The sequence below is a fragment of the Rhinatrema bivittatum genome, chromosome 6, assembly GCF_901001135.1.
Source record: "Rhinatrema bivittatum chromosome 6, aRhiBiv1.1, whole genome shotgun sequence".
Taxonomy (NCBI): Eukaryota; Metazoa; Chordata; class Amphibia; order Gymnophiona; family Rhinatrematidae; genus Rhinatrema; species Rhinatrema bivittatum.
Genome location: NC_042620.1, coordinates 122,046,601 through 122,069,472, shown reverse-complemented (window position 1 = coordinate 122,069,472; position 22,872 = coordinate 122,046,601). Strand labels below are relative to the sequence as shown.

Here is a 22,872-nt window from a genome sequence, read left to right as displayed (position 1 = left end):
ACAAAATCAGTCGAAGCAGAGGTCAGGGCAGGCAGCAGACAGCAGAGACGAGAAAAGGCTGAGGTCAGGGGTAGGTGGAAGTCCAAAGTGGTCGAGAAAAGGTCTGAAGTCAAGCGAGGAATCCAAATGAAGTCAAAGCTGGGGGTCCAAGTCGAGGTCAAGCCGAGGAGTCAATCTGGGGGGAAGAAGGCAAAGCGGAACAGCAGGAAGACACCGAAGACAGACGAAGGACCACAAGACGAGAACACAGGAACTCCAAAGAAGCAGGAAGGAACCAGGAACATGAAGTCAAGGCACTGGAACAGAATTAGTATCAGGAACCAGGAACGAAGTGGCAAACAGCTACTCTGAGGAGTTCAACCTATTGCCGAGGTGTCTGAGGCAGGGCAGAGCAGGCCTTATTTAGGAAGAGGCCTGTAATGTCATCCAGGGGTGCCATGGAGGATTTCCTGCTGTGGGCCCTTTAAAAGTGCCCTAATCAGTGAGATTGGTAATATGCTTTTAAAACATTGCCTCGTCATATACTGTCAGCTTAAATTATGACCATTTGTTCCACTATTCATAACTTCTGTCAGATCTATATCCTTATTAATTGACTGTAACGCTTGATTGAACTTAGCACATTAATTTTTTTCTTTTTTATTTCCCAGAATTACCTCCTCCAAAGGTCTATGGTTCCCCAAGCCTGAATTCTGTGCAATACTCTAAACTACATAGAGTCTTACTTGAAGATATGCATAAAAATCTCTGAGGTAATTGAAATTGGGATTGCAGCTCTTGACTACCTTTTCATGAAGAAATACTTCCTGATGTTGGTCTTGACTCATCTGCACCCTCCTCCCCATCCACCAACGCATCACTTACAAGACACTCATTATAATACACAAAACCCTCCATAACCAAAACATGCACTGGGTAAAAGACACGATACTCCTCCACGCCTCTAACAGACCCACCAGATCCTCTTACAAAGGTACCCTCCACACTCCCGCCCCGAAACATATACACCTCAAATCTACAAAAGAGCGTGCCATTTCCGTCGCCGGCCCCTATGCTTGGAACACTATGCCACCTGAACTCAGACTAGAGCCGAGTATGCAAAAATTCAAAATAAAACTCAAGACTTGGCTATTTAAGCAAGCCTACCCTCAACCCCAGCATACTTTAACCTGCCAATGCTTCTCTCCAATCTAAACCTAGGAAACATATTGTGTATATAATTTTTCTAGACATTGTACATGCCCCTGGCTACTTGTTCTTTCACAACCCAATGCAAGTTTGGGACACATATTGTGTATATAAGTTCTCTAGTTTTGTTTTCTTACATGCCTTTTGCGCTCATCTACAGTGCATTCCTTTTATGCACTTCCCAGTTCTGCTTTACCCTGTTTTTTGTAACTGCTCTTTTCTTATTTCGTTTTCGCCTGTTACATGTAAACCGGCTTGATATCTCTGATGAATGTCGGTTAAGAAAAACATTAAATAAATAAATCCTTGGAGCTTCATAATATGACCCCTTGTTCTACAGTTTTATTTCCATCAAAAAAGGTAGAGTCCGCAATGAATAATTGTCTAATCTGTCTCAGACCTTTCATGCTCCAAACCTTAAAAACTGGATTGTAAATTCTGTTTGTTTAGCTGAAAAATACTTATGCTCACACCCTTATACACCCCCCTCATTGAAGATTCCTCAGGGTTGTGGTGGAAAGCATTCACTAACAGTACAAAGTGTTCACATTTGGCATCTCAGCCACTGTAAGAGTGTTCATGAAGTGCCTGGCAATCATAGAGACAAAGCTATGGAAAAAGGGAGTCTGTGTGTTTCCATACTTGCATGATTGGGTAGTGATAGGAAGAGTCCTGGCATCCCTCTACATGATGATTCAGCTTCTTTTTTATAGGCCTTAATCTCTTATTTGCTGTACCTTCAGTTTTTCACAACAGATTCATTCTTTGCACTTGCCCTAAATTTCTTCCAAAAGTGGCATCTGCGATCTACATCAATCATGTAATTTGTGCAGCCTACGTTCTTCCCTTAGCCCTAGCATATTACTTGAAAAGGACTCAGTCTCACCATTAAGCTTCTCAGCTATTCATGCCTTTCCATTTCAATAGATAGGTCTTTTGGTTACTGCCCTTTCCTATGTCCAATTGGTTAGTGGGCTGCAAAGTGCACTACTGTGCTTCAGCTGGATCACAGCTTATGGACTCTGTCAAGGATCATCAAATACAAGCCATGGCAATTTTAGTGGTTCATTTGAGGGCTACTTCTATTGAGAACATCTGTAAAGCTGCTCCTTGTTCATCTATTCATACCTTCACATCCCTATACTGTCTGGACAGTGTGTCCTAGAGAGGCAGTACCTTTGGTTAAACAGTTCTGCATAGTATGTTTGCCCAGTAATCCACTCTCCATGGGGTGGGTTCTGGGTTTTCTGTTAGTTACTTGCTCCACAAGGCAATCCTGAACTTGACTCCCTATTGGTTATGGCCGATCTAATCCTGCTTGCAACAGAGAGAATAAAGTGGCTTACCTGTAGTGGGGGTTCTCTGTAGACACCAGGACAAATCAGCCACATATTTATTACCACCTTTCTCCCTAGTGAGTCAACTACCAAGCTTAAACATAAGCTCTGGAAGAGATGGTGGGGCTCACAAGGTAGCAGCTGCATGTGGGATCTCACAAATGCTTAGACAGACTTCTGTCTGGGCTCTGAGAGCTGGGTCTGTGTCTGCACCTTCAGATGATGTCACCCATTGGTTTTAGCTGATTTATTTTGCTGTCTATGGAGAACCTGCACTTCCTGGCATTGAGATTCAGTGCCAAGAAATGCAGAGTCATGCATTTGTGGTGCAGAAATCCAAAGAAGCTGTACGTGATTGAGGAGGGGTGAGGGTGAATGTCTGATGTGTATGGCCTGGGAAAGAGACTTTGGGGTGATAGTGCCTGATGATCTATAGGGGATGAAACAATGTGACAAGGCAGTAGCTAAATCCAGAGGGATGCTGGGCTGCATAGAGAGAGAGGCACAACCAGAAGAAAAAAGGCCGTGATAATGCCCTTATACAAATCGTTGGTGAGGTCTCATCTGGAGTACTGTGCTCAGTTCTGGAGATCACATCTCAAAAAGGAGAGAGACAGGATGGACGAGGGCCAGAGAAAGGCAACCAAAATGACATGGGGTCTACACCAAAAGAGTTATGAGATGAGATTGGAAGACCTAAATATGTTTATGCTGGAGGAGAGGAAAGACGGGGGTGATATGATACAGACTTTTAAATTCCTGAACGGTATTATTGCATGGGAATCAAACCTTTTTTGATGGAAAGAAAGCTGTGGAACAAGAGGTCATATTATGAAGCTCCAAGAATAAGTCAGGAACAACATCAGCGAGTACTTCTTCATGAAAAGGGTAAGTGATTGCATAGAATGCCCTCCCAGAGAAGGTAGTAAGGATAAAGACAATAATGGAATTCAAAAGGGCATGGAATAAACACAGACAATTCCTAGTGGCTAATGATGGAGACAAAGATGAGGAAAGCTCATGTTGACTGAGCAACTGCACACAGCAACACTTAACCCTAAGAATAAAATAAAATAAATAATAAAAAGATTTCTGGACAGAATGGATGGAACATTTGGGTCTTTTTCTGCAGACATTTACTTTATTACTATGTAACCCCCGTTAGAGGTAAGCAGCTTTGCTGTCTGTTTACATATAATATCCACCTTTATTCAGGGCTCTAGTTTCCCATGATTCCATGTTTGTGGAGAGGGCGATAAAATCTTACCCTTGCCACAGAATTGCCTGGACCCCATGGAATCGAAGGAAAATGGAACTACAGCCAGATATGGGGGAAAGTGCAGGGGTGACTGGTTGGGCAATTATGCATGATGCACATCTTTCCCTGCCATCCCTCCTCCCTGATCCTTACCTTACCTTCTCACTTTCTTCTATGCCCCCCTTTCCAATTGCTGCCAACATTGGCCAACAGTAAGAAGAGAAGAGTGGTGACACCTCATGCCTTTGTTACTGGGAGCAACACCATAGAGAATTTTTATAGTGTCTCACATGGTATCATATGCAAGTCTGTCCCTTGGCAGCAGAGGAGGAAGATGTGGCTTGAGGCACTATCATTCTCCTACTACTGTCAGCCAATCAACAAATGGGGATCAGCAGGGAAAGGTGAGAAAGAGGATCAAGGAAGGTGGGGGTGGGAGGGCGGACAGTGATATAGAAGAACTTGGAATGAAAAAGGGGCTGGAAAGTGTAAGAGAGGGGGGATTGGGGGATTAAAACTGTGCATCTTTCTCCAAGAACCACATAGAAAAGATAATTGGGAGCCAGTGGAGGATCTGACTTGGCTCATCTTAGCCCATCCAGGTAGTCCCAGGACCTGCAGTTTTCTTGTAGGTTGCGGAGGGTGCTGGGTGGAGAGATTTGTGGAGGCCTTTTCAGGGTATTTATTTGTTATTGTTTTGAGTTTGGGGTTTTTTATATTTTGAAAAATGAAAAACCCCCCCCACCCAAACCAAAATTGATTTCTTTGATCTGTACATCCCTTGTACAGTATGAAATATTAGAAGTCCTAGCAGAAACACATGGCTGGGTTTCTCTGGCAGGCTGGTGATAAAACAGACTAACACTTGTGTCTGTCTGGCAGGCTGCAAATTCTGACTTAGGAGGGTCACTAGTAATGGTAACTATTTTAATCAGGTTATGGCAATAGAGGCTTTTGCAGGTAATATTGGATTTACTAAGCTTTTACTTTGATGACTTCTTTGTATTTTGAATTTAACATATTATTGCTTTGATATTTTATGTTGAAATTTTGTATCTTAATTATATAGTATTATATTATTTTGTTGTAAGCTGCCATGAGTCCTTTTTTGGAGGACAACATATAAATGTGAGAATAAAGTATATGGTTAGGTGTGAAAGAGGAGAATTGACTGGGGAGGGAAAATGAAGGGACTGAAGGATGTACAGTATGTATGTAAGAGGCATAATGCAAAGGGTGTGCATGTATGTGAGAGAGAGTAGCAGGGATGGGGGAGGGGAGTGGGGGAGGAAGAGACGACCAGGAGAGGTAATTGGTGTAGGCGCATGTGTAGATCTGGAGTCAAAAAAGGGGATACCTCCCTACTCCAGAATCTGGATTCTCCCCTCTTCTTGGATTATCTCCCTCATTCCCCACCCTAGATTTCAGAATTCCCTCCCTCTTTCATCTCCACTTCCTCTCTCTCCTCTTCCCCACTGCTGGACCCCAGTCCTCAATCCTCCTTCTTCTTATCCCCGCCCCAGTCCTCTCTCTCCCTCTCCTTCCACCATTCCTAAGATCCTATCTCATCTTTCCCCATTCAAGAGATCCTCTCTTCCATTTGCCCCCATTCCCGAGATGCCTCATACTCTCCTCAGCCCCATCCTTGTGAGTTCTTCCATGTTCCAGTCTCTCCCTTGCATTGATTGCAGAAGATCCCCTTTCTTTTTACCTAAAAAAAAATCCACAAAGAAAAAAATAAATTATACAGATATAGAAACAAAGTGGGAAAATTGATTTTTTAATATAAGAGAACATTTACAGTTAATATGCAAAATGATGCGGATACATGCAAATATTCTACAGAATTTCAAAAACTTTGCAACAAAACTGTGAAACTTACCACAGAATCTGCCCCTGAGCTACTGCAGGAAACCAGGTGCTGTCTATAATATAGCTCATAGGCTTTTGACTCTTACAGATCAAAAGCATTCCTTTTTTTTTTTCATTTTCCACCTTGATTTTTAGAGTTGCAATAAATTGATGTGAATGATTTCTGGGAGCAATACAGGCCTGTTTCCAATAAATCTAGCAGTTATATGTTATGCACGGCGGTCCGTGGGCCAACTCCACAGCCCGCCACCCTTATCCTTCCATCAGGCCCAGTCGCGTGGTCTCGCGCCACCTTGCTCCTCCTGCCCATGGTGGGCCTGGCATGGCTGCCCCTACGGAGTGCGGCAGGAGGCTGTGCCACGCTTCCCTGATGCAGCGAGATGCTGGTGGGGTGGCTGAGCAGGCTTCCTCTCCTCCTTATGCCTAGCCTCCATCTCCAAGGTGCACATGTGGCCGTCTCCCCCACATTTAAAGCGCCAATGGTGGGAATGCTCAGTGGTGCCTCAGTGACGTCAGTAGAGCAGGCCTATTTAAAGCCGGCTCTCTCCTCGGGGCCTTGGCAAATAGGTTCCTTAGCTATAGTTTCTGACTCCCGGCACCTGTGGTTCTCCAGAACTGACGTCCTTCTGGTTCCTGCTTGTGCTCTTAGCTTCCTGATTCCAGCGCCCTCCTGCCTTGACTCTCTGGTGTGACCTTCCTGGATTACGACTCTGTCGGATCGCTGCTTGTCCTGACCTCAGCCTGCACCTGATGCTGTGCTTCTCCACCTCTGGCCTGCCACCCTTGCATCGCATAGGACTCATCCACCCGGAGGCCTGCACCTAAGTCCAGCTGGCCCTGGCACCTGAGGGCTCAAATTAAGGGGAACAAGGGCTGGTAGTGGTGAAATTCCAGCTGGGCCTCTGCTCCGACTTGCTCCGCCTGCTGATGGTGGGGACCTGCAGGGCTCCTCCCTGCAGGTGGCATCAAATCCCCTTCAGTCTATGGGTCCACATTGTCAACAGGTTGCCAAGGCCATGGACTCAGCAGAGGCTACCGCTCTTCAGGCCATTCCAGGACAAGATCCAGGAACAGCAGTGCTTCCTAGAGGTTCTGGGGGCCTCCATAGAGCACCTCAGTGCTCAGCTGGATGCTATGGTGATTCAAGCCATCCCATCACCTCCAGCAGCAACTCCTCCGACTCCAGCTGCACCCCCTCATCCTTCGACCCCTCTACCGGCAACCCCTTGGTAAGGCTGAGATCTGAAGCAGTGTCGGGGATTTATAGATCAGTGCTACATGCACTTTTATTTCCAGCCAGCCCTCTTTCCTAACGAGACCACCAAGTTCACTTTTATTTTCTCTCGGGTTGATGGCATGGCTGTGGCTTGGGCTTCTCCGCTTTGGGAATGCTCTGACCTGCTTCTGCAGGACCTACATGGATTCATCTCTTCCTTCAAAAAGGTGTTATATGACCCCGGCCGTCAAGCAGCTTCCGGTGCAGATCTCCTTCATCTTCATCAGGAGAACCTCTTGGTGATAGATGATGCCATCAAGTTCTGCAGCCTAGCCATGGAGCTTGGATTGCAGGAGGATTGTTTGCACCCCATCTTCATGGAGGAGCTCTCGGCTCGTATCAAGAATGAATTAATGGCTCGAGATCCGCTGGAGTCCTTGGAAACCTTATTGACCTGGCCGGTAGGATTGATCACGGTTTCCAGGAGCATGTCCAGAAGTTCCAGTCCTCCTGCAGATCCACCTCAACAAGGCCCTGTTCGCCTACACTTACTTCTGCTTCCTCCTTAGGTCCTCCTCCCAGCTGGCATGATGAGGGAACCTATGCAATTGAATCAAGGCCGACTATCTCCTGAGGAGTTCTGCGGAAGCGACAGGCAGGTTTATGCCTGTAATGCAGGGGAGCAGGGCATCAACTCTTGCAATGCCCAGTCCATCCAGGAAACTTCCCCACCTAGGGTACAATAGGGGCCTGACCCTAGGCTTCTCAACTCCGGCCCCTCAACTAACCTTCCCTGCGACCATTACCTTGGCCAGTCTGAACTTCCCAGTTTTAGCCTTCATGGATTTGGGTGCAGGGGGAATTTCCTTATGAAGTCTCTAGTGGACCACCTGTGCATTCCGACCATTCCTAAAGAGCTACCACTGATCATCTCCTCCATTCAGGGTGACTCCTTACCTGGCAGGATTACCCTCACTATGGTCCCAGTAACCTTGCGCATCAGAGCACTACATGTTGAGGAAATCAAATTCCACGTGATTGACAAGTCGATTCATCCTATGGTCTTAGAATTACCATGGCTTCAACTCCTCTCTCTGCAATTGGACTGGATGTCTCTGCAGCTCTCTAAGTGAGGTCCTCATTGTCACCAGTCCTGCCTAAAGAGGATGAGGGTCTCTCTACACCTCTCATTGGTGACATCTGTACCCGGGGTTCCTGTACCATATGTCAACTTCTTGGATGTCATCTCTAAGAAGAGAGCAGAGATTTTGCCACTGCATTGGGAATTCAATTGTGCCATTGAGCTGACGCCGGGCACTACTCCGTGTGTGGTAGATTATACCCATTATCTCTCTCAGAAACATAGGCCATTCCGGAATATATCCGAGAGAATCTAGGCAAGGGGTTCACCTCTCCAGCTGGGGCGGGATTCTTCTTTGTTACCAAGAAAGATGGGACACTCCATCCCTGTATTGACTATCAGAGCTTCAATGCTATCTCCAAGAAAGAATACTACCCATTGCCCTTGATCTCAGAGTTATTTGACCGACTGCAAGGGGCTAAGGTCTTTACCAAATTGAATCTGCAGGGGGCCTGGGCTCATTCGGCCCCACAATGAATGGAAGACCACCTTCAACACACTCGATGGGCACTATGAATACCTTGTCATGCCTTTCGGTTTGTGTAATACCCTGCGGTTTTCCAAAAGAAGATGAACGAGATCTTCCACGATCTTCTTTATACCAGTGTCATGCTGTACCTGGATGACATTCTTATATTTGCCAAAGACCTCCCGTCTTATCGCTGTGACATGTGCCAACTCCTTCAATGCCTCCGGGAACATCAATTATATGCCAAGTTGGACAAATACCTGTTTGAGGAGGAAAGCCTTCCCTTTTTGGGGTACATTGTTTCTAGTTGAGACTTTTCTATGGATCTGAACAAACTCAAAAGTATCTGTGACTGGCCCCAGCTACAGAGGTTCTTGGGCTTCACCATTTATTACCAACATTTCATCACTAATTACTCCTCACTTGCTGCGCCCCTCATAGCCCTCACACATAAAGGGGCTAATGTCAAGACGTGGCCTCCTGAGGCTGTGACAGCCTTCCAAGATCTAAAAAATGTTTCTGCAGGAACCCTGTCTGCACCATCAGGACCCTAATCCTAGAAGTGGACACATCCTCGGTGGGGATAGGGGCCATCCTGAGTCCAGTACTCTCCTAAGGGCACTGTGCACCTGTGCTGCTCCTACTCATGGAAATTCTCTTTGGCTGAGCCTAATTACAGAATAGAGGATAGGAAACTCCTCGCCTTTAAGTTGGCGCTAGAGGAATGGTGCCAGTGGCTGGAGGACACCCAGCATCGGATTACAATCTACACCAATCATAAGAATCTTGAATTCCTTCAACACGCCCAGTGTTTGAATGCTCGACAGGCCTGCTGGTCTCTTTTCTTTACTCTCTTTTATTTCAAGTTGGGGTATCGTCCAGCGAACAAGAGTGTTTGGGCTGATGTGCTTTCTCGCTCCTTCCTGCTGGAGGATCTTCCCGAACAACCCCAGCACATCATAGATCCAGCTCAAATCATATTGTCCACCTCCTTGACTGTTTCTCCAGGGAAAATGGTCATTCCCCACACACTCTGTGAAAAGATGTTGAGATGGTCCCATGACTCCCATGTAGCAGGTCATCCTGATCAGGTTTGGATTCTCGCTCTCCTCCAACACTACTATTGGTGGCCTCAGAAGCAATGCGACGTCCGAGCCTACGTGGACTCTTGTCCCACCTGTGCACAGTAGAAACCATTGGCGGGATGACCCTGGGGTCTGTTACAGCCATTGCCAGTATCCAGGGAACCCTGGACTCATTTGTCCACCGACATTCTGGTGGACCTCCCCCTTTTGAATGGCTGCTCTGTTATTTGGGTAGTGATCGACCGTTTCTCAAAAATGGCCTATTTTGTCCCACTTCCAGGCCTTTCTACAGCACCTGAGCTCACCCGACTCTTCACTCACCTTGTTTTCCGCCATCATGGGTTACCCCAGCAGGTGCCTTATGACCGAGGCTCCCAATTCACAGCCCGATTCTGGCAATCTCTATGTAAGAAGATCAACATATCTCTGGACTTTACAGCTGCATACTACCCACAGGCCAATGGCCAGGCTAGGCAGACCAACCGTTCCCTAAAGACCTTCCCCAAGACTTATGACAATGACCAACAGGCTAATTGGGCTTACCTGTTACCTTGGGTGGAGTTCTCCCATAACTCCCATATCTGTACCTTTACTGGATCGTCACCATTCCAAATCATATACGCTAGGCAACCCCTACCTCCATTACTTGTTCCTCTTGCTGTTCTATCGCCGATGGCTCAATTGATGGCAATGGAACTCCAGAAACTATGGGTTTCCACTGCTGAAATCTTGCAGAAGGCAGCTAACCAGTCCAAGAAATCAGCAGACACCCATCAGAGACCTGCACCTCAATTTAAACCAGGAGACAGTCTGGCTCAGCACTTGCCATATTCGGCTTAGACTACCATATATGCGCCTAGCTCCCTGATACATTGGGCCTTTTCCCATCCCCAGATCGATTGGTCCCATAACCTGTCAGCTATGTTTATCTAATTCTTTGGGGATCCATAATGTCTTCCATGTCTCCCTCCTTAAGCCATTAATCCTTTCTTGGTCCTCCCAGAGACTACCGAAACCCCAGGAGATTTCCTCTGAGACCGATACTATCAGGTCAAGGACATCCTCAATGTCCATTGGCGAGGCAAAAGATGGGAATACCTCATATCTTGGGAAGGCTACGGCCCAGAACAAAACACCTGGGAGCCTGCTTCCAATATTTTAGACAAAAGACTCCTGTATGAATTCCATGCCACACATCCCAGGAAACCTAAACCTTCGGGAGGGTGTTTAGGGGAGGGGGTACTGTTATGCACGTCAGTCCACAGGCCAACCCCACCGCCCCCCGCCCTTACCCTTCCATCGCGCCTGGAGGAGTGGTCTCACGCCACTACACTCCTGCTCGTGGTGGGCCCAGTGTGGCTGCTCCTATGGAGTGTTGCAGGAGGCTGCACTTCCCCAATGCAGCAGGTCGCTGTCAGGGTTGCTGTGTGGGCCTCCTCCCAGTGCCTAGGCACGCTCGGCTGGATCCCCCATGTTTAAAGGGCCAGTGGCGGGAACGGTCAGCGGCACCTCCTCAATGATGTCAGTAGAGTCGGCCTATTTAAGGCCAGCTCTCCTCGGGGCCTTGGCAACCAGGTTCCTTGCCTGTGGTTGCTGGCTCCCAGCACCTGTGGTTCTCCAGAACTGAAGTCCTGCTTCTGGTTCCTGCTTGCTCTCCTAACTTCCTGATTCCTGTGCCTCCTGCCTTGACTCTCCGGTGTGACCTTCTGCCTGGTTTATGACTCCGTCTGACCTTATGCCTGCACCTCATCTCTGTCAGATCGCTGCCTGTCCTGACCTCAGTCTGCACCTGATGCTGTGCTTCTCCATCTCTGGCCTGCCACCCTTGCACTGTTTGGAATCATCCACCCTGAGGCTCGTGCCTAAATCCAGCCGACCCTGGCACACGAGGGCTGAACCTGAACGTGGGCTGGTAATGGTGAAACTCCAGCTGGGCCTCTGCTCCAACTTGCTCCGCCTGCTGTCCGTGGGGACCTGCAGGTAGCGTCAACTCCCCCTTGGTCTAAGGGTCCACATTGTCAACATTATAATCTCTTTCAGCATCTTTCTTTGGGTATATTATCCTTCATGGAGAAAGGGTCATGAGGACAGTTTTGCTTCAGTAGCAGATCTACAAAAATTGAGGTTTCAAATATTCTATATATTAGTGGAACTGCAAAATGTGGTCGAATTTGCTGCTTCCCTAAAACTATGCATCAGTTGTTGTCTAAACATTGCAGAGTACGTAGTGAAAATATGATTCTCTGCATGCACATATATTCAGCAGAGTGTCTGAACATTCTGGATCCTCTTCAGTTATTTATTTCTAACACATAAGTGAACTCAATAACCACCTAAAAGATCATGTAAGTAGCTATTAAACAATTAAATTTCCAGGAAGAATTACACACATTTTCTTTTAACTTATAAGTAAGGACTTTCCAAACCTGTCCTGAAGACTCTACAGCCAGTCAACTTTTCAGGATATCCACAATGAATATGTAGGAGATAAATCTGCATGCATTGGAGACCCAGTATATGCTAATTTATCTCATGCATATTCATTGTGGATATTTCCCAGGGCAGGTTTGGGAAGCCCTAACCTAAGTCATGCTCTCGAATTGGAATGTGGCCATCTAACAGTCTATCCCTGGCCAATCAGCTCTCAACTGCTTACATAGTGGTGGGTAACATTGCAGGATGCTGACAGAGCCAAACCAAAGCAATCTGAGCCACCTACCTGAAAAGATAATATAACGTCTCAATGTAAAGTGCTGTGGTACATGAGCTTCAAGGTCCACATGGCTTCATATCTGTAGAATGGATGAATGCTAACGATTCCAGTGTTCTCCAGAGCCAATATGGCTACTAGAACTCTGTGCTACAAAGTGCCATTTTTGTATGGAATAAATGAAATATAAGTTGTCCATTTAGATATAGAGTTTATTTTCACCATGCTCTAATTATATCCCTCATTCATGGTGATCAAATGGGTGGTCATTATGTATTCTATATATGTTTCACTTAAAAAATGGACAGTATTATCTTGTTCATGCACTTTATTTTTCTTTGAAAAAGATCTGAATGTTTTGAGAAGTGTCATCAACAAACCAAAAAATAAATGTATTGGTCACTTCTTTTACAGAAAGCACTCTATCGCCAAATCACTAATGTAAGACCCTCTATTCGATATTGACTTGATGACCCGTGATTTCCCCTGACGCAGGACTACGGTCCGAAACATGGCCATGTCGGGACTTGTGGGACTTCATTATTGCGGATGAGTATCCCTTTTTTATGAGCTATGCAATATTAATGGGGAGCTTCCCTATAATTTTCGTATCAATTTTTAAAGAAAATTAAGAAAAATGAAGCAAATGTTTTGCAGGATTTATTAAAAGTAAATTAGACCCCTATGGTAAACGAGAAGATATTTAATATGCTTTACTCGTGAATAGAGGGTCTTACATTAGTGATTTGGCGATAGAGTGCTTTCTGTAAAAGAAGTGACCAATACATTTATTTTTTGGTTTGTTGTTCACATTTGTGGTGTATTGGAGTACACTGTGTGTGTGTGGGGGTATTTTTTTGTGATTGATATTGAGAAGTGTCATGTCATGCGTATGTGCTGTTTGTAAGGGCTTTCATTTATAGTTTTTATTTTTCCTAGGAATTTTAATGTTATAGTAACAAAAAGAGGAGAAAAATGATTTTTCTCATGGAGTTTTCTCCTGTGTTACAACAAAGTCATTTCCCCCTGATTTTTGTGTTATAACATTGAAATTCCCAGGAAACATAAAAGAAAAACTGAAAACAAAGACCCCTAGCTATTTGCTTAAAGACAGACCTTTCCCTTCAGAATAATTTTGTAGTCTTGATGAAATCCAGGAGCCCTTTCTTTTTAAGGGATTTTAGCCTTTTGCACCAGTGGTCTTTCCACTGAAACGATTCAGATATCACTTCTAAGAAAGCAGAAATAATTTTTGCTGCGGAGCACAGACTGATCTGCCCTCCATGGCCAGCAGAATATTATACATAAGAGTAAATGGGTGTGGGGCAGAACCGAATATTTCCCAAGCTGGTCAGAATATCTTTTTGAAGCTTGAAAAAACATGGGAGACAAATATTTCCAGATAGTTTGCCATTTAAGTGGCTAAAGAATTTTACACAATACAAACCTCATAGAATAGGTGTTACTATAGATTTTATTAGAATTTTGGCCAGAGTAAGTAAGAACATAAGAACATGCCATACTGGGTCAGACCAAGGGTCCATCAAGCCCAGCATCCTGTTTCCAACTGTGGCCAATACAGGCCATAAGAACCGGGCAAGTACCCAAAAATTAAGTCTATTCCATGTTACTGTTGCTAGTAATAGCAGTGGCTATTTTCTAAGTCAACTTAATTAATAGCAGGTAATGAACTTCTCCTCCAAGAACTTATCCAATCCTTTTTTAAACACAGCTACACTAACTGCACTAACCTCATCCTCTGGCAACAAGTTCCAGAGTTCAATTGTGCGTTGAGTGAAAAAGAACTTTCTCCGATTAGTTTTAAATGTGCCACATGCTAACTTCATGCAGTGCCCCCTAGTCTTTCTGTTATCTGAAAGAGTAAATAACCGATTTATATTTACCCGTTCTAGACCTCTCATGATTTTAAACACCTCTATCATATCCCCCCTCAGCCGCCTCTTCTCCAAGTTGAAAAGTCTTAACCTCTTTAATCTTTCCTCATAGGGGAACTGTTCCATTCCTTTTATCATTTTGGTCACCCTTCTCTGTACTTTCTCCATCACACCTATATCTTTTTTGAGATGCGGCGACCAGAATTGTACACAGTATTCAAGGTGTGGTCTCACCATGGAGCGATACACAGGCATTATGACATTTTCCGTTTTATTCACCATTCCCTTTCTAATAATTCCCAACATTCTGAATTATGCTTTTGGTGTACTGGTATTATACCTTTAATTATATTCAGTAAATCCTATTCATTTAAACGGTGATATAATTTTAATACTATGTATCTTGGTATAAAGTAGCTCAGAGGTAAAATATACTTATTTATTATTGATTGTTCTTTTCAGTTTGCTTGCAGTGGATTCTTTTTAATGCAGTATGTGCCAAGTGGAGAGCATATGAATACCATATATACACTACAATGTATAGCTTGAAATCAAACGTAATAGAACTTTGACCCATTTAAAAATGATTGCATTTATTACACATGTTTATGGATACATGCCAAAAAGCTAGCAAAATGTTATAGTAAAAACAAATTAATAAATTGTTAAAACAGTTGAAGTTGCTCTTCAAAATACAATCTTATCTGAGGTTTGAGGGAAACACAAAACAGCCTCCGGAAGTGCTCGGTGCAATAAAAGAACAGCCTTAAAAAAGTCGCTGTTTAAAAATTAAATCATACAAGTGTTCCCCGTGAGGATGTTTCTATGAGTTCCAGTTCATTTTTGCTCGCTTTCCTAAATCTGGGCAAATGGAATAGAACACTCGGGATGCTGTTTTTGGAACTAGCGTCATCTGGCAAAAAAGTTGGCGCTGTTTAATGCTGCCAGACTATAGCGTCAGCAGACAACCATCCTTCAAGATCTGTAGGTAGAAGAGAGCTTAGTCCGTAAACTGAGAAGCTATAGTATGTCCTGGCAGTCACTGAACAACTAGCGACTAGCAATCTGGAGATCTTATTTTTGAATTATCAGAGTGACAGCTTAAAACACTTCCGCTGTCTCTGGAGACAGACCCACGGAAGAGTTGGAACAGTTTTTAAAGTGAGGCTGCAGACAACCTCCACCCCTAGTTCCTTCGATCCTGCTTTGTTTCGCACCGAGACGAAAGAGGGAGGTAATATAATCAGATAAGTGATATTATTGTCTAATTTATGCGTTAATATCCTTTAGCGTCCGTCCGGACCACGCTAGCGAGGAGCAGCCAAATGGCAGCTGGCGGGTTTAAAAATAACTCTGGTAACTTTTATGGCTTCTCGTGTTCTTTATCCGCGAAACATTTTGTTCACTTGTTTTAGCCTTGACTGGGCTGGAGCAGACGTAATCTGGCAAGATGATATGTTTTGTTTAGGTAGAACTCATTTGGTTCTTTCACACTCTTGAGTAATTGCTCAAATGTAAAAACTCCGGTAAAAGGACTGAAACTTATGGGTGCAGTATATTGTATCTATTTGGTTCTGACTTGTAAACACGTGTAAAATAATCATAATAATATCGCCTATCCCTGCCATATAGGAACAGATACAGGAAGAGGTCACAACTAGAAGTGCATGAAGTGGACATTCTTGAGTTATCTAATGTGTTCTGCCGTTGAGGACAACAAAAAGTATTATATCGAGAGCCTCAGGTCTGGTCAAAACTTTATATTTTTAGAGCAATAGTGTGGCTTTACCTGACTGTGTAATATTGCTAAACAAAGAATTGCGGAAACAGAAAAAAAAGGTCTTTAAACATTGCATCTTATGTCTTTACCATCGAGGGATTTCCACCCACATTGAACTAAGACAAAAACCCAAAGAACAGACAACTTTTCGTCGGATCTTGACAAGCCAATTGAGGATAGTACTGCTCTCCGAAGACGCTTTTATCGCTTGAAGGAATTTTGTTTTGTTTGGCTTTTACTTACTCACGTTTATACTTTATTTCCTGCATCGTTCTTTCAAAGTGTTGTTACCCATTTTGTTGTTTAGTTTCCTTCCACTTCATGCACTGAGAAACCTCCACCGCCGATGATAAAAGTTGATCCTAGGCAAGAACTGCGCAGGACGGTACAATCTTTGGCATTTTCTTGGGGAGGAAAAATAAACAATTATTACTAAAACACACCGCCAGACTCTCAAAGAATAAATAAAACTACCTTTCATCATAAAAGCGTCCCTGGCCTTTCAGAAGTGGGAACTTACTCATTCTGTATATGCTGTTCTACTTTGGGGAAAAGGTAGACTATTTCTGAGCCAGAGCTGTCTCCAACTGCTTGTTTGATTTAACTCCCCAGCACTAACATATATATGCCTTGTTTTATTGCAATCAAATGCCCTTTGTTAATTATAAAAACCTCCAGAGGGATAGCGGTGTCAGTCTGGTGTAGCAAAAAATGACAGGAGTCATCTTATAGACTAACCAATTTATTAAAGCACCAGCTTCCCAGGACAGAGTTCACTTGGTCAGATGCATCTGACGAAATGGACTCTGTCCTCGAAAGGTTATGCTTTGATAAATTGGTTTACTCCATAAGGTGCCACTCGACTCCTGTCATTTTTTTTTATAAAAACCTGATAATCTTTTAATTCACAGAATAATACCATAGTAGCACTGCAAATGACAGCAGCTTAAGACCAAACTGGTCCATCCAATCTGCCTACTAGAAATTGGGTAGATACATATAAATTCCCATGCAAGAATCCTTGCTGCTTTCCACCCCTGTTACTGACACACCTCCTTCATGACATTATAATTTACTTTCCTCTGATTTATGCTTATTATATTTTGGGGGATCTAATTCAATAAATGTCACAGTCGTATTTTAATGTTCGTTGCCAGTGCGTTGTTACAGAAGCACCATGATAAAGTGGCTCTGGTATTGCAGAGAGATGCATTATACCAGAAGCATTGCTTTCATAATGTGGACACGAGATATACAAATATACCATACAGTAAGCAGGGTGTATGGAATGGTAGTAATGCTACACCAGACATGGCTGTGCCATTGCTCGCTCACAAGCGATTTTAATTTATGATTTCTTTGTAAGGACAAAAGAGAAAATCCACCCTCCCAACAACCTCACTACAAGTCCCTACAGAACATTTCCCTAAAAGTCAGAATTTGAAATTTGTTATGTGCATCATGTATCATTGCTGCTGGTGTTTGTTAGAAAATTAACAGAAAAGGCACTGTGAGCTTTGGTGGCTTTCCATAAAATGACATTATTTCCTCTCTTGAATCTTTCACTTGTTTTTTAGGCGACTCGCCCGAATACATTTTCTGTCTACAGGGCTGATTTTTTTACCAATGCTGTTAAAATCGTAGATGCTAGAAAATGAACAACAAATTAAAAGGGGAGCTTCTAAAAAGCAAAATATTAACTGCTTGAAAAAATGTACCACCAAAAGTCATAGCTTTACCTAACCTACTTGTAAAATATAAAGCAATTGTTCACGTATAATCTTTAGTATTTTCCTTGGCCACTATGTAAAAATAAATGGTAAGCAACACCCAACCTCATTCTTCCAATTAAAAAGATGCTGGGACTGCGTGTCCATGCATTGCAGTGTGAGTGGGTGTTGCTGCCCACAAAAGTAGCTGCCAATGATTCAGATTCTGAACAGCAAGTGAATCGGTGGCCTGGGGCTACAGCTTGAGAGGACTGCAGCGTGTCACCGAGAGTGTGGGCACACATGCCCTGGAACACCACCCCACCATGGCGAAGGCAGATTGCTTCCCCGGGCATTTGTAGAGCTCTTACTGCTCACCTATGTCAGCCTGTGCGTACACAGGCTCGGCATCACTAATTGTGGCGGAGTTCCGCGCCTGCGCAGCAAAGCACCCTCAGCCGACGATTGACAAGTTTCTGCTCACTCCGCAGCGCTTCCTCAATGAAGAGCAGGGGACGGAGTCAAACAGTGAGGGCAACACCTGGCTACTGCAGGGAGAGCAGGAACTCAAAGCTCGACTTTTGAGTGAAAAGTCAGTAAATCAAGCGAGATAATGAATCAGTATAGATAAGTTCATTTTTACCTTTTACATGAGAAAAAATGCGATCAAAAGACGCCTGCTTGCGTGCTTCCTCTTTTTTTCTATCAACTATGCTCCTCGTTGAGAAAATAAAAGCTTGCATTTAACGATCAGTAAACATTGTTATAAAACCGCAACTCAAGCTATTAATCAGCTCTCCCTACCTCAGTCTGCAGCACACTGATCTATATCTACAGGAAGCGTCTCTTCTTGATTCATCCGGGAAGGTATTTTAGTAAGACATTTCTGCAGCAGCTTCGGGCGGTCGCACGTGCATAAAGTGCAGAAGTCGCTGTCCTTGGTGCTGCTGCAGCACGCTCCAGCAGGTAGAGGATGCGCAGGCAAGCAGAACTGATCCCGGAGACGTCCCGGCCTCCCCTCCCCCCTCCACCCAGCAGTGGCTTCCATCCCTTGCACTGCCTGCTTAGCCAAGTGCCACCCACGCGAGTCCCGTGCCGTCACAGGAGGAAGGCAGAAGGTTATTGCCTAGAAACTGCAGCCACACACTAAGGGCGATCTACACAGATTTTATTTAAAAAATATGCCGTGGACATTTAATAATGCTTTACAAAAGGGGCTTCACGTCCTGTTTATAAGTGACTTAAGACCCTGCCAGTGTTACCGCATTGCATCGACAAGGCCACTCACTTTTTCCAGTTATTAGCTTCCAAGCAAGAGGGTGAATTTCACATGAATATGCGAATCTCACAATCTTTAATTACAATTTCCTTTTATGTTAACAAAGAATGCTTACTTCTCTAGAAAATTTAATAATTACAAAATATGTTGCACAGATCCCATGTACTTATTTAAGAGGATACAAGTGATAATAAATGAAGCACTTTAAGCTAGACTGCATAACAATCCATTCAACCCACCATTTTTTTCAGTTCAAGAAAAGATTATATTCAGCAGAATGAGCAACATCCCTGTTTCGCACGTCTCTAATATGAAGGAGAATGTCAGTACAGATAACAGATTTCCAAAGCCCTGTTCAGATACCGACACGTCAGTAGAAATAGTAATTAGGTTTTCAAAGGAAAAAAAAAAGTTTATTGCAATCTGTTCGTCGGTCATCTCTCATGCTTTATAAAAAGGTTTGCAAGGTCTGTGAGAAACTACAAGTTCCCGTAGAAGGAAAGCGCGAGAGAGGGTTTTCTCTGACAGCTTCACATCAGGGGGATTTCTTTATCGTAAACGACTTTACTGCATGGAAGATCCAGAAATGAAAATTTCTTTCTGTTTTAAAAAGCAAATCCCGGCACAGGTGGGAGTATAACTATGGAAATCACACTATATATCGTCCGAGAGCATAAGCTGCAAAATGCAAAAGATAAGAAAGAAAGAAATGTATCGCTATCCCCATATTTTCTCTCTCACACAATAATGCATATAAACACACACACGTACATATGCCTGTGTCAGATCAATGGTTCTCTGCTTCCATCTGCAGAATACAAAGAAAAGATTGCAAATCCTCCCCCATCCCAAATATTAAATACATGTACAGAAACTTCCATACTGTACATGTGAAGACCCATCGTGCGTCTTTCCCTCTAATCCGTCAGTCACTCTCTCTCCCCCCCCTCCCCCCCCCGGCGCGCGCTTCTCTTTCCTTGTCAGTATTTACGTCATCAGAGGGTCGGGGAGGATCCAGCTGGATCGGTGCAGCGCGCGCTCGCCGCTCCCTAGCTCTGAGTAGTCCGCGCGCCGCTCCTGCAGGAACTCCTATCAACAGAAGCAGAGGCGCTCGTGCGAGGGCTTCAGTGCAAGGCAAAGCGAGCGCCGACCCCAGAGTTGCCCAAACCCAGGCGGAAGGTGCAGGAGTGCCTGAGAAGGATTCCGTCGGCCGGGGATTCCTTGCACTCGTTTCAGGGGCGGCGGATCGCATGCACTGTTTTTTTAAAAATATATATATTTAATATAATAATATGCGCGGTGCCTGCCAAAGTGACCCCGGTTTCAGGTTTGCTGTAAAACTGCCAATCCGAAAACCGGGAAAGCTCTCTAAGCGCTTCCGAGATGTCCGATCCGGCCCTGGACTTTTCCAAAGTGGAAACTTTTCTGGACCAGCATCCGGAGCTCTTTGAGGACTATCTGATCAGGAAAGGGAAACACGGCATGGTGGAAAAGTGGCTAAAAAAGCACCAGCTAACCAAGGCGTCTTCCCCCTCGTGCTGCGCGGATGAGAAGCACAGCGCGGCCAGCAAGGACTGCTGGGGGGGCCGCGGGGACGGGTTGCAGCGCAGGGCCTCCCAGAAGGAGCTCCGCCAAAGTTTCGCGCGCTCCAAGGCCATCCACGTGAACCGCACGTACGACGAGCACGTGAACTCGCGCGCGCAGGAGCCCCTGTCCAGCATGCGGCGCAGGGCCCTGCTGCGGAAGGCCAGCTCCTTGCCTCCCACCACCGCGCACATCCTCAGCGCCCTGCTCGAGTCCCGAGTCAACATCCCGCAGTACCCCTCCACGGCCGTCGACTACAAGTACTACCTCAAGGAGACCAACGAGCGCGAGTTCTTCCTGGAGCTGGTCAAGGACATCTCCAACGAGCTCAACCTGACCAGCCTCAGCTACAAGATCCTCATCTTCGTCTGCATCATGGTGGACGCCGACCGCTGCTCTCTCTTCTTGGTGGAAGGCGGGGCGGGCAAGAAAAGTTTGGTGTCCAAGTTCTTCGACGTGCACGCCGGCGCCACCTTGCTGCCTTCTTGCAGCACGGAGAACTCCAACGAAGTGCAGGTGCCCTGGGGCAAGGGCATCATTGGCTACGTGGCGGAGCATGGCGAGACCGTCAATATCCCTGATGCCTACCAGGTACGTGGCCCTAGGGAGCTCACCTGGGCAACTGCCCAGTGGTTGAAATGCCAGGCAGTGCCACCTGCTACTACAAGGTGCTGTACAGATACACATAAGAGACAGTCCCTGCTCCATGAAGCTTACCACCTAGTCAAGACCAGAGTCTACGGAAAGTGGTAATTATTATAGGGAAGTGGTTAGGATTTAAAAGCAGCCTCAAAAAGGTGAGTGTGTACACTGGATTTGAATATGGCTAGGAGGGATCATGATGCATCAACTCAGAAAGTCTTCATCTAGTAGCGCTATACAAATGAAAGGTAGTAGTAGTAATTCCATAGAAGCATGTGTTTGTCAGAGACTAGGGTTGCCACTTGGTTTCTTTTTTTTTTTTTTAAGGACAGATTGAGCAAATCTAGGTTTTAACCCATTGCATGCATGTATTTGCAAATATGCTTTTCTTAATGGAGTTAAAACCAAGACAGGATCAACCTGTCCTGAAAAAAACAACTGGAGCCAGTTGTCAACCCTCCTTCTGCCACATGCAGTCTGAGTACCTTTGGCTTTTAACACAGTAAACTAAGTATTCCATGAGATGAAGTAATTTAAGGCTTTACTCCCTTCGATTTGATTTGGTATTTTCCCTGAACTTGCACAAAAAAGAACAAGAAATGCCATGCTGGGTCAGACCAAGGTCCGCTGAGCCCAGCATCCTATATTTGACAGTGGCCAATCCAGGTTGCAAGTACCCGGCAGATCCCATAAAGCAACTGTAATTACTTGTTACTCTTAGGGATAGCAGTAGCTTTCCTTAGTCTACCTGGCTAATAATGTTTATGGACTTTTCCTCCAGGAACTTGTCCAACTCTCTTTTAAATCCCACTATGCTAGTCACCTTGATCATGTGCTCTGGCAACAGAGTCACAGTTTGATAGTGTGTGGAGTGAAAAAGGATTTTCCACGATTTGTTTTGAATCTGCTGGTTGTTAGTTTAATGGAGTGTCCCCCTTGTTTTAGTATTATTTGAAAGGGTGAATTACCGTACTTTATTCATCTCTTTCGCCCCATTAATGATTTTATTATCTTCTTTCATGTTCCCTCTCAGCCATCTCTTTTCCAAGCTGAAGAACCCTAAACTATGTAACTTCTCATAGGAGAACCATTCCTTTTCCTTTATCATTTTTGTTGCTCTCCTCACCTTTCTAGTTTTGCTATTGCTTTTTTAAGATGGGGTGACCAGAACTGCAATCACACCATTATATCGATACAGAGGCAATATGATATTTTCCATTTTATTCCCCATTCCTTTTTGGAGCATTTCTAACATTTTTGACTGCCACTGCACACTGAGCAGAAGATTTCAATGTCTTGCCCACAAGGTCTTCAAGGTCCTTTTTCTGGGTAGTGACTCTATCGAACTCAGGATTGTATAGCAGTAGTTGGGATTATTTTTCCCTATGTGCATTAATTTGCATTTTTTCACATTAAATTGCATTTGCCATTCAGTTGCTCAGTCTCCTAGTCTCAGAAGAATATTTTTATGTCATCTGCAAATGTGTTCACCTGACTTGTCATTCCCTTTTCCAGATCATTTATGAATATGTTAAACAGACCAGCCCCAGTAGTAATCTCTGTGGTACTCCACTAATGGCCTTTCTTCATTTGGAAAACTATTTAGTCCAATCCTCTGTTTCTTGTCTTTTATCCAGTTACCAATCCTTAGTAGGTCACTGCCTCCTGTCCCATTTAATTTCCCGAAGAGTCTCCCATAGGGGATTT

General features: G+C 44.5%; 1 protein-coding gene and 1 long non-coding RNA gene across 3 annotated transcripts in view; one reads left to right on the top strand and one right to left on the bottom strand.

Moving 5' to 3' along the window:
* Positions 1-5,320: 5,320 nt before the first annotated feature.
* LOC115093718 lies at positions 5,321-20,871 on the bottom strand. 2 transcript variants are annotated; one of them, XR_003857389.1, is made up of 3 exons: positions 20,791-20,871; positions 16,195-16,355; positions 5,321-5,494 (listed from the first exon to the last, which is right to left on the bottom strand). It is a non-coding gene; the product is annotated as an uncharacterized LOC115093718 (long non-coding RNA). The 2 variants fall into 2 exon arrangements; XR_003857390.1 differs by having other exon boundaries at positions 16,199-16,355.
* The window catches only part of PDE11A (phosphodiesterase 11A), an 815,296-nt gene continuing 812,484 nt past the window's right edge, over positions 20,061-22,872 (top strand). Inside the window, exon 1 of the mRNA XM_029605882.1 lies at positions 20,061-21,114. Within this exon, the coding sequence (XP_029461742.1) occupies positions 20,323-21,114 (792 nt within the window). The 5' untranslated portion in view covers positions 20,061-20,322. The remainder of the gene's footprint in view (positions 21,115-22,872) is intronic.